The sequence below is a fragment of the Puntigrus tetrazona genome, chromosome 7 (genome assembly GCF_018831695.1).
Source record: "Puntigrus tetrazona isolate hp1 chromosome 7, ASM1883169v1, whole genome shotgun sequence".
Lineage (NCBI taxonomy): Eukaryota > Metazoa > Chordata > Actinopteri > Cypriniformes > Cyprinidae > Puntigrus > Puntigrus tetrazona.
Genome location: NC_056705.1, coordinates 34227659 through 34247324, shown reverse-complemented (window position 1 = coordinate 34247324; position 19666 = coordinate 34227659). Strand labels below are relative to the sequence as shown.

General features: G+C 36.5%; 1 protein-coding gene and 1 pseudogene across 1 annotated transcript in view; both read right to left on the bottom strand.

The window, feature by feature from the left end:
* Positions 1–5268: 5268 nt before the first annotated feature.
* On the bottom strand, positions 5269–8534 carry LOC122348147 (annotated as a pseudogene).
* Positions 8535–17222: 8688 nt separating this feature from the next.
* The window catches only part of LOC122348199 (adenosine receptor A2b-like), a 4372-nt gene continuing 1928 nt past the window's right edge, over positions 17223–19666 (bottom strand). Inside the window, exon 2 of the mRNA XM_043243488.1 lies at positions 17223–18560. Within this exon, the coding sequence (XP_043099423.1) occupies positions 18232–18560 (329 nt within the window). The 3' untranslated portion in view covers positions 17223–18231. The remainder of the gene's footprint in view (positions 18561–19666) is intronic.

Genomic DNA, 19666 nt, shown 5'->3' with positions numbered 1-19666 from the left:
CAAAAAAAACGATGTTAACAACTAAAAATTCACTGCGAAAATTACGTTATGTCATCTTTACCTTTCCTTGGTTTCAAATGATGAATGCTGTCGTGACACTCATTATTCTGCCCAGTGATGAGATTGACTGAAAAATATCTGCTGAATATTGAAAAACAAGTGACAATGCAACATACATGCTCAACTATCGACATCACAAACATCGCTTCTTTCAACGTGACACCGATAATGCTGTCTCCTCTCGCTTTTAATAACGCACCCGGCGATAGCTGCGTGACGCTACTTCGATGGCAGCAGGCTTCTGAGTGACGGCGGCTTTCGCTATCTGTAATCTGTGGACGCGCTGCCAACCGTCATTCATGGTAGAAGGCACATTATTTCGGAGCACCGGGTTTGTGCTAAGTAGGGCACAGGCTGCAGCCCAGAAATTTTTTGTTTAATTACGATGTTTGTCGTTCATTCTGAGCATAGAATAACTGTATATAAGAAGCTGGAAAACTTGCTATTTATTGTTGCTTGATATGATAATCTGCTGAGCGCAATAACAATTTACGGTGGAGATTGTCATTCAGCACTAGTAATTGATGTACAATTTGGAAAATTCAATACCTGCTAGAAATGAACGGGCCAAATATAAAGGAAATATTCCATTTATTTCATCTCAACAAGCAATGCGAGAAAATGACTATTGATGCGATCATTCTGTCGAGCGTATTCATTGCGACAGGCGTGACGCTGGAGTTATTAGCGGTGATTCGGCTCATCTGAAATACCGCGACTCTGGCGTTGATCACTGCCTACCTCTGCTGCGAGCAGACTAACATTCTTTCCGCTGTCTGAAGAACATGAACCTGACGGCGGCGGCACCTGACTTACCTCTGCTCTGTCGACGATGTGTGTCCTGATATGGATCTGTGGAAGAACGCCAAACCCCGCTGTTATAGATCTGTCACTACCTGCTGTTGATGACTCATGCGAGCCTCTGCTCCGCCACTGACGGCGTTTCTGATCAGCCATTCTGACTGATACTGTCGACATATATTAAACTTCATGAGGCTTTCACTGCATTTATTGGCATTCCACAACAATAAACATGCCATTTAAAAAAAATAACATATATTTAAATAAGAATGTAAAAAGTACATTTACTATCATTTTCACTGGATTTTATCGAAGCAGAAGAAACCGATACCAAAAAAATATTACTGTTTAAGCCTTTGTTTTTATTATCGTCTTAATGACGAATAAGGAGAACTTTATGAATGATCTGACAATAAATATAAATGCAAAGAATAAGCTACCACATAAACATTATTTATAAAATAAATGAATTACAAATATAACACTTTATATATATTTGGCATCAATGATTTTGTTTCTGTGTTTTAAGCTTTTCTTTTTTTAATAAAAACCTTGGTCGGTAGCCCAGTAATCTTTAACTGTATTTATGTTCTTGTGTTGTTGTACGAAAATGAACATGTACCCGACATGATACTGCTTATTGGCGTATTGACTACCATTTCCTAACGTCCTATCACAACGTGAGCACGGCGACACCTATTTTGATTCTTGCTCGCCCGTCCTCTGATTTTTCATCATCGGAACCCAAGCTCCTTTCTAAATCGCGCTAACAGAAGTTTGTTTGCTGAGCCTAACGGCTGATCTTGTCTTTCGCTTCCTCGCTCGCTCGTTCTGTCTTGACCAGATAAACTTGGAAGTGGCGATAAGATGGCGGCGCTCTTCAAATGGCTTTTCTTCTTCTGACGATAAGCCCGATGCTGAACTGAGACTCTCCGGCTCGTGCGAGCAACGAAGATGTACCACGTGCTCGCTGTGCGACAATGCAAAAGAAAGTAGCCAAGATTGGAAGCTCCGTCAACACGCATTCTGATAAAGCGCATGGCGTAACCGTTACATGTGAGCCCCAAAAGCTCGTGTTAACGCCTGCTTTTAATTTTAAGTGATTCATGCTAAGCTAATTTAGAACGCGTTTACCGCTATGCACTAAATGTCGTGTGCATATTATACTACATATATGTATATATATATGCTGTATATATATGTATATATATATATATATGTATATATGTAAAACTGCAATACTGCAGCCAATAACGTGTCATGAAGGTATTAACCATAGATATGTATACGTCGGTTTTGTGTTAAATATTAAACACTGCTATAGTATTTGTTTTTTCTAATGTGTTACATGTTAAAAACATTAACTGAGCTTACCTAATACCGAGGATCGAAAAACTTGTTTCTTTGCTATTATATAAAAAACTGTTACTATATCTAACTTCGCGTTTATTAAAAATAACGATGAAATGAGAAAGAAAAATATAGCTGATGTTAAACGCTCAGGTACACGATATTATTTATTATGTTTGTTAATAAGCAATGCTGTAACACTATTCACTCATGAAAAGGTAACAGTTTACCTCGAAACGTGTCTCGAAACTCAATCATATGAAATTTCTCTGTCCCAGTTACACACGTGCGACTACAAGTAACGTAATGATATAATAAATGCTCGATGGCTCAGCATGGCAGCGACGACAACCAATGTGCAATGAAGACTTCATCCCCGGCATTCACAGCGCCAATGTATCAGCTTTCACAACAATTCACTATAAAACAGTCATTTCAAGATCAATTTACATCTGTGTAAAGACAATGGTTTGCTGACTTTTATAAGGTTGAGTGAATTGTTGAGAATTTATTAAGTTAAATTTAAAAATCATCAAAATATTAATCTGTTAAACACATATGAGAAAAATTTCTACAAACCAAAGAAGTTTGTGTTTATACCTCCATATGACCAAATATGTAATTATTTTAAAGCTTCTACTATTGTCTTCTTATTAACACAAACTAAATTATTTAATCATACATAAGAATCATGAAGTGAATCCAGCTATTAATCTCCTTAAATACGTTTTTGTTGAACCTGCATTGTTCTATTGTATATATCAATACATACAATACACCTCTTTTGAGAAGTATTTGCATATCTCTACATATTCAAGTATTTATATCACAAATAATATAAATAAAAATTATATATATATATGCTCAACTATATGTATATATGTAACTAACTATATATATATATATGTATATATATTAAAAATATACACATCAACAAAATCTTTTTATTTTGCATGTATTTATTGGGGATTAATCATTTTACAGCACTAAAATAAAGTAAAATTTAATATCCATAGACAAAAATGAACAGTCCAAAATGCATTGACAAATATTGTCTGTACTTTAAAGCATCCATAAATGCTTTTGCACTAACACTTTACCATTTTAAGCTTTAAATGCATCTTCCTAAGTTTGTCGAAGTCTAAAATAAGGCATATAACGGAGTAATCACTGCACAAATACATCTGAATTTTGAAACATTTATTGAAACCTTTAACAAACACAAATTCAGTAAGTCAGTCGTATTCACGATGACGTACCACGGATAATCCTAATCTGACAGATAAATTATAATTTTTAAATAGATGACATTTATTTCAGCAATTACAGAGGTCTTGAACTGCGATGTTTCCTGTTGTTGAACTAAAAGAGCTAGGATCTAGAGACTAACACACTTATTCTCAATTCAGTTTATTCCCCTATAGTTAAAAATATAAATGACGTTAATGTGAACCAAAGAAAACTTGACAATGTCATCCATAGCTATACATATAAAATGCACACAAACATCTGAACATCAATTGTTAGACAAAGCTGAACAGATTTACTCAGCCTGGCAGGATTTTGCACATTTCTTGGGGCAGGAATGTCAAATGATTTTAAACATGACACTCAAACGCATGGCAAGAAATTAATCTAAAAATAAATCTAAGAGAAACTCATCCATTAACAATGATACTTATGGATTAATAATAAAAACATGACAATAATGGCATAATAATGTGTTTCATTAAAAACTACCTGATTTAAATGTAATTTTGTTTGGAAAAAACACAAAAAGCAAACAAAAGTAGACATTTTGGTTTACTTATGCTTTTGAAGTTAGAGCAACACTTGCATAATGATGTTTTTCATGACCTGCCCTTTAAGCCAAAGCCAGCAGAGCTAGAAAATACATGCAAGTGCTTAAAATGCTAAGAACAATTCATTAGAGAAGCATATGCATAATGAATATATGAACATGTACTCTGCAAGCTGTACAACAGTTCAAGTATCAAACACTTCCCAAAACTAAATGTTCTCATCAGCATGTTTCCAAAAAAAAAAAAAAACATTTAAACGTCTCTCAAATGCATTATTACAAAAGGCTGAAGAATGGAGTCGATTTCAAGTTTGTAGATACAGGTGCGGTACCACACTATAGAAATATTCATTGTAAGAAAAAGTGTACATATGACATTAAAGCACTGTATGACTGTAACTCTATGCTACATTTCAGCAATTGCACGTTGTCTGATGTTGAACGACAACATTCATGCAAAAGAGATATGACCACATTTAAAACAATGACAATGTTTTATGTAGTTTTCTTTATAGGAATAGTTCACCGAAAACTAAAATTAATTCTGCCATCGTTTACTCACCCTTTATATCCATGTATATTTTTTTCTCCATACATTGAAAGCCAATGGTGACGAAATTTGGTCATGATTACCAACATTCTTATTTAAAAAAAAAAAAAAAAAAAAAAAAAAAAAAAAAAAAATATATATATATATATATATATATATATATATATATATATATATATATATATATATATATATATATATATATATATATATATAAATTTTTATTATTTATTTATTTATCTCACAGAAGAAAGGTCATAGATGTTTGGAATGACATAATGAGTAACTGAGCATTTTGATTTTGGGGCAAACTATCCCTTTGAAACATGTCGTATTTAAAATAGCGATTTCTTTTTCGTAGCATGACACTTGCTGTTCTCTTCTTATCTTTCAGCTCCACTTGAATCATTTGGTCAAAGTCCTTAGGTAATAAACCTAAAGCAATTCACTGACAAACATAAATTAGCAGCTATGTGAAGGCTGTGGACTTGTGATTTGTCAAAATGATCAGCCAATTAAAATCCATCACCATACCTGAAGGACCTGATCTTTCCAACTACACTCTAGATTAATTTAAAGGAGTTGAAGTCATTTCCAAGTACATTTAAAAAAAAAAAAAAAAAAAAAAAAAAAAGTCTAAACTTGATGTCAGAAAGCATGGAAGAAAGCTTTTGGAGCTTTTCCATACAGCTAGTTGAGAGAAACTAAAGAAGAGAGGATGAGCAGGAGTTTAGAGTGATCTTGCTGACTCACTCACTGAAACAAGTCAAGGCCTCCAGATGAGAAAAATATATATCGGTGACAAAGTTCACGGGAGTTCAGGAGGATTTGTGCTCCAACACGTAGTAACGGTACATGACGCCCCACAAGTACGGCAGCCAATGTGGGAATTAACCAGGTGGTCCATGACCTGAGCGAAAGAGAAACACTTTAACAAAATAAAATAAAACAGGCCAAACGTGAGTACTGCAGTAGAATATAGTTTGAACTCCTACCTGGTGTCTTTGGAAGTTGTAATGTAAACTTCCTAGAACAGAAATGTGATAAAGCGAGCAAACATTAACAAGCTGCAACAACCTTTACGTCATGCAAATCAAGTTCATGCATCAGTCACAAAGGTCAGGAGACTTTTGTTTATTGCTTTTTTTGTTTTTTTACCTTTTTTGAGGCTTTCTTCCGATCATCCTGAAACAGAAAATAGGTCTAATTAAAGTTCATGGCTTTCCACATACTTATAGACACAGATGAATACTACATCAACAGTTTATCATCTTTTACTGCAGATAAAAGCATGTTTTTAGAGGTGTATTGTTAATAGAAATAAGCACAGTGAACTATTGTAGGAAATCTATGTGATCCGAGTAATCTTAAACGTGAGAAAGCTTCATATAAAGCGTCAACATACTCATAAGATTTTAATATGTGAGGCATGTTTTTCTCAGCTCATACCTTACATTATAAGGTTATATCCTTATGTAATATTATAAATCAACATGAGCATGTCAACACAAATGTTACATATCATATTGCACGCTTTTTGGAGAACAACACAGCACAATATGTAGAATAACTTTTTTTAATAAAAAGCCATAATTTTGTTTACACAATCGATTATTAAAATAATTTTTAGTTGCAGTCCTACACTGGATGATTAAGTTTACATTTAATCGTTTAGATGAATCAACAAAAGAGCAATGATATGCTATGAATATAGAATAGAAACGACATATGCTTTTCGTCATATTACCATATGAAGCTCGCCGATGTAATACTGCTGGAGCATCTCTCTGGCGTCTGTGGAATGACCCACATCCTCAAAGCTTTCTGTCGCATCTGCGCCCGCTTGCTCCAGCAGAACCTCTTCACCTCCTGGATGCTGTCGAAATTAAAGACAGGGTTTATATTATTTGGAAACACACGTCTGATGACACACACGTTGCACAACATTCAAACTCTAACCTTACTCGTGTTACACAACGGTGAGAAACGTTTGACACTGGGAAGTCGCTTCAACATTTCTGCGTAAGCCTTCTGAACAAAACACGTTAATGCAGGAAACCGGTTCTTGTAGCGCATCAGTGCCCACGCACTTTTCCTTCCTAAAATGTGTATCATGTATCATTTCTTCCATAGGTATGGTAATACAACTTCATTGAAAACTTACAAGTCACGAAGCAAATAGATAAGAAGCAAATTGGATGAGATTAACATATTGCACAAAATATATAGAAATAGGGTCCTTAACTGATTAATGAAGGAAAAAAACTACAATCCAATGAAGTACTGTATATGGCAATTAAATTAAAAGTGATGCAGAAATATTGATTGCATATATGGAAAAAAAAATATTTCATGTTAACTGCAAAATATATAGCTAATATGTAAATAATATGCAATATAAATAGGATTTAGAATCAATATGAAAAACACATTTTTACCTTATCAGTTATCAACTGTATAAACTTCACAACAATCACTTGCACTGATATAGCAAGATGTTTTCAAGTTGTCATCTTTAACATACAGCTCTTTTCATCTTCTTTTATATACGTGTTTGATTCTTCATATTGTTTCAGTCTTTAAACTGCACTGATTGTCTTGTGAGAAGTTAACCGCTTCCAAGGCATGTGACTGGCTATTCATTACTGATGTCATACTTTAATATGGACGTGCTTCCATATCGGATCAAAGTCTGGGATGACAAAGTTATTAATGAGCATTGAGAAAGCGTCAGAAAAAGCTTATATATCCATTAACAACCTCATATCTCTTTAACAGCATATATATATATGGTTTTGCAAGTCAATATCTCCTATAGAGAAAGTCAATGGATTTTTACTTTGGTAAACCACTACTGCACTCAATTCATTCTTTGGTTTATCTATAATCAGTTCAAACAGAATTATATTAAAATACTCTTTCGCTAATCAAAATAAAGTTTGAGTCTCAAATTAAAACCCAGTCCTTTAGTAAACGATGCAGTTTTTAGTTTGTTTATTATTTAATATAGTTAGCAGCTGCCTGAACTGTATATATTTGCACCTCTAAAAGTTCCTCTTTTTCTACAAACATTAACGTCCCCAAATATAGTAAAATCAGAGAATCGGAATCGAAAGATTCGGTTCCCGACTCGATTAACGTTCACACGCGTGCCGCACGACACCGTAGTTACGTCATACAGAAATGAAAACAAAGAAATGTAGGTCGTGTAATATTATAAAAATGTATATTATGAGTCAGGATTTGAAAGGCAAAACGCGTTTTGCCACGCGTCGGACGTGAAACGCAGCAGGGATCGCTTGTTTTATTGTTGATTGACAGCTCGACATGATCGGGCTAGCAGAGCAGCTAACTTACGTGGCTAACACGCACCGATTCAAAGCATGTGTCCCTATGTCTTGAAACAAAAATAATATCGTAGGGATTGATCTAGTTTCATCCTCCGGTGTGTTGTTTCCTGCAGTGAAACTAGCATGCTAACTCACTAATCGGGCCATACAAACTTTAATGATCTTGTCAGCAGCTCGTGTTTCGAGTATAGACACATTCAAACTGCAAATTAATAAAAGCAGCTCGTATTTAGGATATATAAACAACAGAAAGAGGATTCGGTGCTGGGTGGTTAAACAGTTGTGTCGGGAGTGATGTGGAGGACATGATGAAACTCCAAGCCTCTTACCTCCTCCATGAAACTTGTGATATCGTACACTTTGTCGTGGATGATGAGCCACGTGTCTTTGCTCATGTTGTGGACCTGAACCTCTTCTCGTGTGTAATATTTCACGCCGTTATCCTCCGGCGTGCGTGCATTCTCCTTCTTCACATCCTGGTCTTGTCTTTTCACCGAGCTCTCGGTTTCTTCCCCCATAGTCACGCGCTTTCTGTCGCTTCTCTGCTGGAGTACACCGTAAACCCGTGTCACCTGCAATCTTTTACCTTGAAGCTGTCTTTTTTGACACACCTAACCCGTCCAGTTCAGTTCTCGTCCAGCCGGCACACCATTTCACCACCAGTCACGAGAAATGACCCAATCCGTTCGCTCGAACCGAACCAGCCAATCAGCGCCGAGTTCACTCGGCACGCGGCCAGTGACCGATCCAGCAGCAGCCAATCGGAATCGAGCCGATCATCACGAGACCGCCAAACGTCACACGCATGTTACACGCACGTTGGTCTCACGTTACACAACCCCAAAAGTCCTTAATGCTGAAAAGTCCTAAATACCTTTTTGTTTGCAGAATTTTAAGTAGCTTTAAAAAAAAAAAAAGACAGTACGGATGTTTTAATATCCAATATTATGAAAGGTTTTACGGAACAACCATCGATGCTAAAACATTAAAACCTTGAATTAAAAAACATATCTGTGCTGTGGTTAAAGATTATTTATTTGAATAAAATAGGCTGTTTTACTTATTTTCATGGAAATAAACGATAAATATGTGGAGGCCAAATATTCCCAACAGTCTAAATAATAAGACCCCCTTAGTTGTTGCTCTGGATTTAGCAGGCCTGTGCCAAAAGCAAGCACTGGGTGTTTAGAAACTGAATTTGTGTTGAGAGGAGGCATTCGTTTGCTCTGTTTGCTCTCGTCTGTCTCTTTCTTGACACCAAACCAACAAAACTTTCCCTGACTTTTGCAGAGTTTGTCATTCCATGCTAGGTAGCGAGCAACTCTCCCTCATCTGCATATCTAATCTAATCAGCTAGTGAGGAGTGCCATGTGTGCTCTGTTGATATCTGTTTATGGAGAACTCGTATTTGGTCTCATCTGTGAAATGGTTCAATAATAAGCCCATATAGGTCCACACTGAGCCTGTGAATTGTATTAATAACACGGGAGAAAACAATGAGATAATATGCCAAATCTAGCATGGACATCTTTTTTTTGTCAGAGGTTATCTGTGGAAACCCAAGTTTATTTATTTATTTATTTATTCCATTTCAATTTTTTTAACTTTGTAAAAATTAGATGATTATTTATTCATTTATTCATTTAGATTTCATTTAAATGATTTAAACTTGATGGTGCCACACTTCAAATTTACAAAACGGCAGATATACTATGTTAAATATTATTTCAGATTGTGTCCAGTAGGATGAACTATGCAAAAAGCGGGATGGTTGTTTTAGTCAAAATAGTGCATCGTTCAAACTTTTATATGTTTAGTCTTTAAGTTTAAGTTCCTTGGCCCCAAAACGTTTCTAATACTGTTACAAGTGAGTGGTTAATACGGTTAATTAAGTGATTAATTCTAATACGGTTACAAGTGAGTGAATTTTAAGTGGCTGGCATACCTCTGTTCGTACCATAAGGGTAAAATAGTAAGAGCACTATACTCTACTATATATATATATATATATATATATATATATATATATATATATATATATATATATATATATATATATTTACTAATTTTATATTAAATATTTGTTTATTTATTATTATTTTGTACTTAGTTTAAGGACACCAACATTCATTGCGACACTGGAGAAAAACCTTCAGGCCCTTAGAAACTGAAGCAGCCTGAAATATCTACAGACTGGACAGGACCCTCGCCATCATTCAGACACTAAAAACAGTGAACTAAAACAGTGTAGGTCTGTTTGGTAACTCCTTCAGTTATTTATTTCCTCCCTCCAAACTGTCAGTATTAGCTCATCGTGACTTCCTTTCGGTTGGTTTGTTTTTGAACAGGGCAGTGAATGGCTTTTCTCTGGTGTGAATCACTGGTGTACATACAGAATAAGAAAGAAATCAAACCTTAAAAAAAAATTTTTTATTATATACCACAATATTACTTGCTAGTGTGCACGTTTACATGCTTGAGACTCTGAACAAACACAGATGTAAAATATTATCAGGGAGAAAGACTTCATGCCCTAACCAAGCACAATGCGATAAAATGACAAGCTCTTTCACGTTTTATTGTCTGCTTTGAATGTGTGTGGACAGATTCTACATCGTACTGGCTAGCTCCCGTCCACTGTAGATGCATATTAAATATCTAATATATTTTGATCGGCAGCATTTTTTACTGACGTGTGTGAACAGATGTGTCACTGCACTTCTTTAGGCCTTGCCCAGTCATACACTGGGATTAATAATACTGAGAACAGATTCAAAGTACATCAGATGCCTTCTCGTGGTGCATCTATTGTTTTTAAATATAGTTTTAAAACTAACCACAAGGTGGCAGTAAATGCATTGAGTTAGAGCTGGGTGTAGGGCTAGGGAAATGATCCACAATAGTTGGATATTAATGTCAAATATACACTAGCATATAATACATATATACATTTTTACATTATACATTGTTCATTTGGCATGAGAACAGACAAGAACACCCCCAGTCTGCTCAGACAAGAGGACAGATCTGAAACATTCATTGAATATTATGCTTTTTTACATTACAGTTTATCAGAATAACAATTTGAGAGAAACTGAACCGAAAACCCTGTTTGGTTTGTCCCTATTCTGGTTCAATAACAGCAGCACTCGAGCTGCATGAACACAACAAGTTGCTGTCGGACCTGACGATCACGTTCTCCAGCAGGATTTGAGCATCATCCAAAGAGCATTTCGAGCTTCAGTGAAAACAAAAACGTCAATCAGTCACTCACTTTGCATCGCAGTGATTCTCAGCCTTTCTGACTCCAAGGTCAGCGTTTATATTCTAAAATAATTACGTAATTATGAATGAAATAATTCCTTAATACGTTAACTGAATTGTCTAGATTTTTTATTACATGTTCACCGGTACATTTACAAGGCTTCCCTCATTTATGATGACAAACATACTCAAAAATAACAACTGGTGAATATTATAAACAAACTAATATTTTTTTTTTTCAAAATATGATATGCATTCATTTCGATGATTTTAAAAATTACACATATACAATTCTCTCGTGTAGTATATCGGGGTTGTTGAAGACTAAAATAAATAAATCGTAATAAGAAATAAGCTTGGATAATCTTGCATCTTAATTTTGAGCCATTTCTGCATATTTTAAATATTTTTTTCACTCTCACCCTCTTGACTGAGAACCACAAACGTATTTTTGTAAATTCAAGATTTATCGATTATTTTTTTAAATGAATGTTTCTGTTTATTTTCAGTACGCTCTAACATTTGGAGGCCGTTTTTCACCTCTAAACTTGAATCAGCTTTCTAAACGTCACTGTTTTTTATTAGTCTAAACGCAGTGCATCTGCCTCTGTGTGCTTCATGTCACTGCATCATTTCCCCCCAACACACAACAGATCTCCCTTCAATCCAGTAAATATTTGCCCGCTTTTTCCTGGCAGAAGGACGACAGACCATGTAATGGCTCTGTCCTCTCAAGCGCTAGTTGACAGTGAGACCTAATTGTACGTGCATAATGTTACACGCAGACAAAAACAGCTAAGATGGAGACAAAGCGGCCAAGAGGGCAGCGGCGCAGATGAGAGGTGGACCTGGTCATCGACGACTCTGTTTATTTCCGTCCAGGCGAGGAAATGAGTGATCGGGATCTCAGATTAGCGGCACTAAACAGCTTGGAATGTTTACACAGGAAATTAGATGGTGATTTTCACTTTCTGTCCCCACTGTGCCATATGGAGTGATGCATTATGATAATTCTAAGGATGGATCACAATTCAATGCCTTTATGAATTTTAGCAAGACGCTCATGCATAAAAATCCATTCTGTTAGGATGCAGCCAGATGCGGTTTCATATTTATTAGTGTGCTCTCTCATATTAAAAACCCATGTTTCTTTATCCGAATTAGACAATGAGACATTGCTGCTTCACGTCCATCGGATCCGGTCGGCCTTTCCTGCTTTATCCTCTCTCTTTATATCGCCATCTGTGCCTTGAAGTCAACGGCAGCGGAGTGTGCAAAGATAAGACGCGAGAGGTTTACAGGTTTTATTGAACGCCGTACAAACTGGGAAATCTCATCCTGAAATGTGGCACGACACTTCGGGAGACTCGATATGTCACCACAGCAACGGATCATCGTCTACGCAGCCTGACGGGTCAGAGAACATCACATGAACACAGGCCTTACAAAAACACCCAAGGTCAAAGCTCACTGCAGAGGCGTGACAGCATTGATAATTAAATCCACCCACGGTCTTTAATATACCAGAGCTTAAAACATCTTTTGTAGCAGCGAGCTGCATGTGGTTAGATGCATCTAGGTTTTCTAGGCTATCGAGGTTTTGTTCGTTCTGCTGTCATGGAACAGTGCTGTTGAATCTGAATAGCTGAATGATGGGAGATGCAAGAATAAAAAACCTTGTGAAATTCTCTGCGAGTTATGGAAGGTCACGCAAAAGCTAAAACAGTATTAAACGTCGTTGCTAAGAGCCTAAAATCGTTTCAGTGTTAAAAAGGGGCTGTTTGAATGTCTTTTTTTTGTTGTTGTTGTTGAACATAAAAGACAACCTTTTTTGTAGAATGTTGCTGATCTCCACCGACTTCCATAGTATGGAAAAAAATCAATGGGGATCAGAAACGGTTTGGTTATCAACATTCTTCAATATATATTTTTTTGTTCTGCAGAATATTTTCTGGACAATTTGAGTTTAAGTAAACGATTACAGAATTCTCAATTTTTGTGAATTGAATGAATGGCACTTTTGAAAAACATGGATTTTCTGGCTTTGCGTCAACAACCTTCCTGTTATTAGGCACATTCACTTATGGAATAAATTTGTTTTTTTGTCACATTTCACACCAGGTTTCCGTATGACTTGCATTGGTCAAACATATACAGATTTAATTCAGATATAACAAACTAAAACAAAAAAAAATTAAATGATCTAAACTAAAAAATCTTCAATATAAAATACTAACTTTTAATGTTGGTTATGTTTTGCTCATGTGTTCTAGGTAGTCGCAGTTAAGACATATATTGGTGTGAAATATTTTAATATAATTACAATTTAAAATTTCAAGTGGTTGTGACATGGTACAGGAAAAAAAAAAAGAGCAGACTTGCTGCTTTAGGCAAATATTTTGCCTCTGCCATCAAAAAGCGAGAAAAACAAGATACTCGAAAGCTAATGAACAGCTTGAAAGGGGAGTATTTATTGTGAAACACCCTAAAAGCACGGTTGCTGCAACCACTGTATTCGGTAATAAGAAATAAGATTCGTGGAATCACAGATTTTTAGGAGAGCGGAGATAAAAGACAGGCCACAGCTGAAGCCTCCTAAATGTGGTCTAGCAATGGCCGTGTTTGAAAGAGAGACGTGTAATGATGAGAATGTAAAAAGAGGCTCTGAATTGCTATCATTACAATCAGTATAATTAGAATCCTGCTTGGGCAGGTCCAGCTGGCACAGATGAAGCTATCAGATGTCACTACACACGGCTAAATCTCATATAATCCTGAATTTTGATTAGCTCTCACAGCCATTATGTTATGAAGTGTTATTTGACCGTTTAGAGACTCAAACTACATTTTTGACTCAAACTCTAAAAACATAACTACTATACATGGGCCGTTCAGTGCAGTTTCAGGTTGAAATTATCTCTAGTGGCAGTAAAACATCAATATTACTATAATCATCAATATAATCAATTTTTATTCTTTTCACACAACTTCACTTTTCCTTAGCCCCCGGAGACGCCTGTGACATTGTCTGTGGTTCAGGAGTGGCTTAACAAGAGCCTCAGTCCATTCCTTGTAAACTTCACTCAAATCCTTGAATAGATTTTTCGATTGAATTGGCTACGGTTCTCTGTGCGTCTTTTTCCTTCCGCTCAACTTTCTGCAAACATGCTTGGATAAAGCACTCCGTGAACAGCCAGCTTGTTTGGCAATGAACGTCTGTGGCTCACCCTCTTTGTGAAGGGTGCCAGTGATCGTCTTCTGGGCAACTGTCAGATCAGTCTTCCCCACGATTGTGCGGCCTAGCGAACCAAACTGAGGGACCATTTTGAAGCTTCGGGAAACCTTTGCAGGTGTTTTGAGTCTATTAGCTGACCGGCATGTCACCATATTCTAATTAATTGAGGTTGAATTGGTGCGTTTTAGTTAAATGCGAGCCAAAAATCACCACAATTAAGAGAACTACACAACTTCAGTCTGTGTGCGCATCGAATTAATTTAATACACAAGCTTCACAATGAAAATTCTCATTTTTGTTCTTTTATGTTCAATGTAACAAAGCAAAGAACTACATCTTTAAGTTATTGACCTTAATTTGATCGATTTAATACTTACAAACACATACGTACATCTATACAGTCGAAACCTCACATTATGACAATTTTTTTCACTGCAGTTTAGAAACTGGTAATAAAATTTGACAAGAACTTAGAGTTAAACGGTGTCAGAACAAATTCATCTTGACAATGGTATAAAGGTACATAATGAATTTCGGTCAGTTGTTACATTTAAGTACACATTTTGTTTAGTTTGTGGTGTAAAAAGGTCACATTAGCGATCAAAGAAAATACTGTTAAGCCAATCTTGGTCAGGTCAAAGTGTCTGAATAATGGTTGGTCCCAAATGTTTTAGTTTTACTGCTAGTTCACTGTATGAATAATTTTTGGTTATGTCACAGTTTATTTTACTATCCTTGCTTACATAAACGAACTAGTGTCCTGCAAAAAATAAGTGCATTAAAAATATAGTACGTATATGAACACACACACACACACACACACACACATACATATATAATATATATTAAAATCTGATCTGAACAATAGTAAATCAGCAAGTATCTTGTTCTTGCTGACTAGGAGGTGATAGCCTTCGAGTGTCTGTCTGGTGCTCTGCAGCCCCTCCAAATGACTGAAGGGTTCCACGGGATCTAATATGGTCTCCTACACTTATCCTAATTGCATCTCCATGACAACAAACAGCTACAAAGTCACTGCCCAGCTAGCAGCTAAACCACAAAAGGAGGCTTAGAAATCAGTTTCTCATTAGCTGCAGCTCAACAAGGTGTTGCTGTAGCTTCCTATACTTGTACAATACGGGTCGCTGTGTTTGCCGTTCAAAAGCTAGTTTAATCAGTCTTACGTAGTAAAACACAAATTTCTTATGCATCTAAACAGATCAGAAGAGCAAAAGGTGCAACACTGTCTTTATTGACCTATGCAGATTATTGTCTTAAACCTACTAAAGCTATTTTAAGGTTCAAAGATGTTAGAACTTGATACGACTACCATAATCAGATTTAGGTGAGACTCTATCCTCATCGTTTTTCTCCATTACAGAAGGCAAGGAAAAGAGCTGAATTGATCAGATCTTCTGCAGCAGGACAGAAGTTGCTGAGGCAGCACTGGAGGTTCACAGCTGATGTTCCCACATCCCAAGTAAGAAAGTTTATTGTATATGCTGCAGCCTTAATGCAGCCTGCTTACCATAGCCCTTGGGGGCATGTATGCAATTTTTTAGAGGCGAGATGGATCTTATAAAGGTTGAATGTGGGAGAAATAGACCAGGGAGATTGAAAATGATGATGCCAAGACCCTTAAAAATCAGCCCACAACCTCATATGCATAAATGTCCATTCATAAGGTGTAAAAAAATAAATAAATAAAAAGCGGCAAAATAAAAAAGTTATTGTCCAGGCACTGAAGCAAGTGAAATCAAACGTTTACTGCTAAATATTTTGTATTATTATTATTCTACCCATTCCAGTTAAAATATGGTGATGAACTCTAGATACAGTAAAACCTAAAAAACATGATTCATAAAAATAAAACACTGTAAAACATGCCTGTCATTGAATTTAATCATTTCCATATTTACAAAGAATGATAAATGAAACCGTAATATCAAATTTAAAAAAATAAAGTCATAATTGGCTCACCCTTCACTTTTCTAAACCTGTACGAGTTTCTTTCTTCTATTGAACATAACATATTTTGAAAAATGCTTCAACCAAACAGCTCGATAATCCATATTTTTTCCATACCATGGAAGTCAGTGGCTACCCTCAACAGTTTATTCGCCCAGTTATCTTTTTTGTGTTCAGAAGAAAAAGAGAAAGTCTGGTTTGGAACAAGTGAAGGTTGAGCAAATCTTTTACTTTTTTTTTTCCCCCTTTACATTTTGCAATGCCCTAGTCCTATACCCCAGTCTGAAAACCCCTGAAATAGAGCACGCTCACCATAACCCCTTTAATAAAAACAACCGCCTGTGGACAAAAAGTTTGCTTTGCAGTCATTATACAAACTCTATATCTATTACATATTTGCCCAGCATGAGCTCCAGCTCTCCCATAAGAAACCCTGAGCCCTCCGAGCTGTAGAGTATACTGCCAACAAAAACGCAGCATATAGTTTATTCGGGATGTGGGAACATCTTCTGCAAACTTCTGTGCTTCCCTTACTATATAATGCCCTCAAGGTTCATTGTCAAAACGAAGCACTATAAATGTCATCTTCGTGAAGCATACGCGAGCAGAACAGAACGAAGTCCTGCTCTGTCAAGAAGAACCTCACTCCTATAACGTCAAGCTACGCGTCTGACTGCTCATGTGTGGGTTTTCACACAGGAACAAGTATATTGACTCGGCTACCACAGCTCAACAACATCTTACCATCCCACAAAGCACAAGCGCTGTGCTACCAGTAAATTAAAAATATGATTTATGACCTTATTTTTTAAATCAAACAGCTGAAACAAGCAGTGATGCTTTAAATAGTAAATAGGCTTTGACGCTTTATTTTTATTTTTTACAACAAATTGAAGTTTTAACATTTCATATAAACACTTTCGTAATCCATATATAAAAAAATTATTATTTACACATCAAAAACTTGGCAATCAATCATAAATGTACTGCTGTATAACACTCCCAGGTCATTAACAGCTCTTGCTTTATAAGCACCCTCCACCGCAGGACGTGGTTTTTTTTCCTCACCCCATTGAAATGCATTATTCTGTAACAAGTGCTTAAACTAAAACTTAAAGCTTAAAATTTTTGATTTACAGTTACGCTATTACAACACAGCCAAAAAAAGACGCACAAAGCTTCACCCTCGGAGCGCAACGACTTCTATTCGACATCCGCTCCAGTACGTTGCGGCCCTCTTTTTTTTTTTTTTTATATATTTACAATTTGATAATGCTGGCCATGCCACGTCCCTCCACATCTGACAGTGACCAAAAAGCCTACTTAGCCGAACACGAAAATTAATGTTTGCTTCAGAGATGCAATGAAAATGTCATGAAACAGAAAAGGTTAAAGCCAAAAGGCATATTTGATCTGACCTTTACATTACGTACCTGGCTAATTACTTCCCCTTCTGCATAAACTGCATAACTGAGATTTAAAGGTTAAACTTCCACAGCTGCTTGATATTGGGTTTACGAACAGATAAGGAAATGTTTCGAAGGCTCTCGTGTGTTTAACCCGGAGTGGCGATCAACAACGCGAAACCATTTCAGGCTTCAATTAGGCCAAGAAACCGAGTCTGAGCGAATACGAGGAGGTGCCGTCAAGAAGTAAAAAGGCACAAATAGCCATTAAACTAAAAGAGCATGAAGGAAATAGGATCGTTTCTGTACGCTAACACACGGTTAAAAAGACATTCGCGGGAATAACCTCCTTCCCGAGCAGGTTAATGACATGTCAGCGAGACTCGTGATGACTCAACTTCACCAGAGCTTTAAAACTTCATCGGATCACGGGGCTAAAAGGAACCTCAAGCCGGCTCTGGTTCACGCATGTTGGTTTGAGCCGGCATGAGCAGAGCGCAGGTGGAAGACACGCTAGAAAACCGCTCATGGAGAGAGTGGATACCGTTAACGCTCCATCCGGGAACCGCGGAGGACTCCACAGAGCTGACGCAGCTCGAATCGCCGCCAGAACCCGGACACAGTCCTAGACACAGTCTCTGGAGAACCAAATGGAATTTCCTTCTGAAGCTGTGGTTGATCCAGAAGTAGAAGATACAGTTGAGGAAGCCATTGGAGGTCGGTAACCACACAGCAATAAACTCGATCCATTCGGGGACACCGCTGCCGGAGATCGCTGCGGACAAGGAAAACATGAATTAGGATTTAATCTTTCTTCAATATAGCATCATGGTAATAGGCACTAAAAAGACATATTTCATAACGGCATCCAATCCGGACAGCCTATGTATGAAACAACTCTCTTCAGGTTTAAAGTGGACGATTTCATCATTTACTGAAACTCAAGGCATTACAAACTATTTCACTACTAGTTATTAAACTTAAAGTCAGCATTAAATGGATATTCAACCTATTTTATAAATACATCTTACGGATTTTGAGAACAATTCGTCCATGCACTCGTTAAATTTTTTCAGTTCAAATTATCAATCAATCATTTTTAATTATATAGCGCTTTTAACAACACAGGTTGCATCAAAGCACTGTATTAATTATTAGCTATATCTCAAGCTTATGGTAAAACGACCATAATATGGTCCTCCAGTAATTAAAGGACTGTTTGCCTATAAATTATGATAATTTACCTCATTCTTCTTGTGTTATATTAGTTTGTTTTTTTAACTACAGTGGCGTTGCATTTATTCAAACTACAATATTTTCAAAAAACAGAAAAAAACTCTATAGTCAGCAGCTGTCATGTGTATGAACTGAGATGATCTGACCATAAATATTCAAATGTATTCAAAATTTGAAGCACTTCAAAAAAAGTTCCATATTAAATTTAGACTGAAGTACGTTTACAGCAACATTTGTTTATAAACAGTAGAATTATTTTACTAATTACAGTATTTGTTTTACAGCCCTGCAGGTATTTAACAAAGTGCTCGAGATGCTCTTCAGCGCACAGCCAGAACAGACAGCTAACAAGAACCATCAAGCTCCAAAAAGGACAAACAAGTGCCATAAAAGTGGGCAATTTAAATGCTATGTAGGAGGGCTTCAGTCTCCTTGTCTTGTCTTTCATCTCAGCTCCCCTAAAACTCTGTGATTATCTCTTCATGTTTGCTGTAAGCTATCGGAGGTCACTGCACTCTGAGTCCTTCCTTTATTGGTTGTAAGAAAAAGTTAACAACATACATTTCCCTCTCTCCAGCCATACAGGCCTAGGCACACGCACACATTTTTTTAATATATATATATATATATATATATATATATATA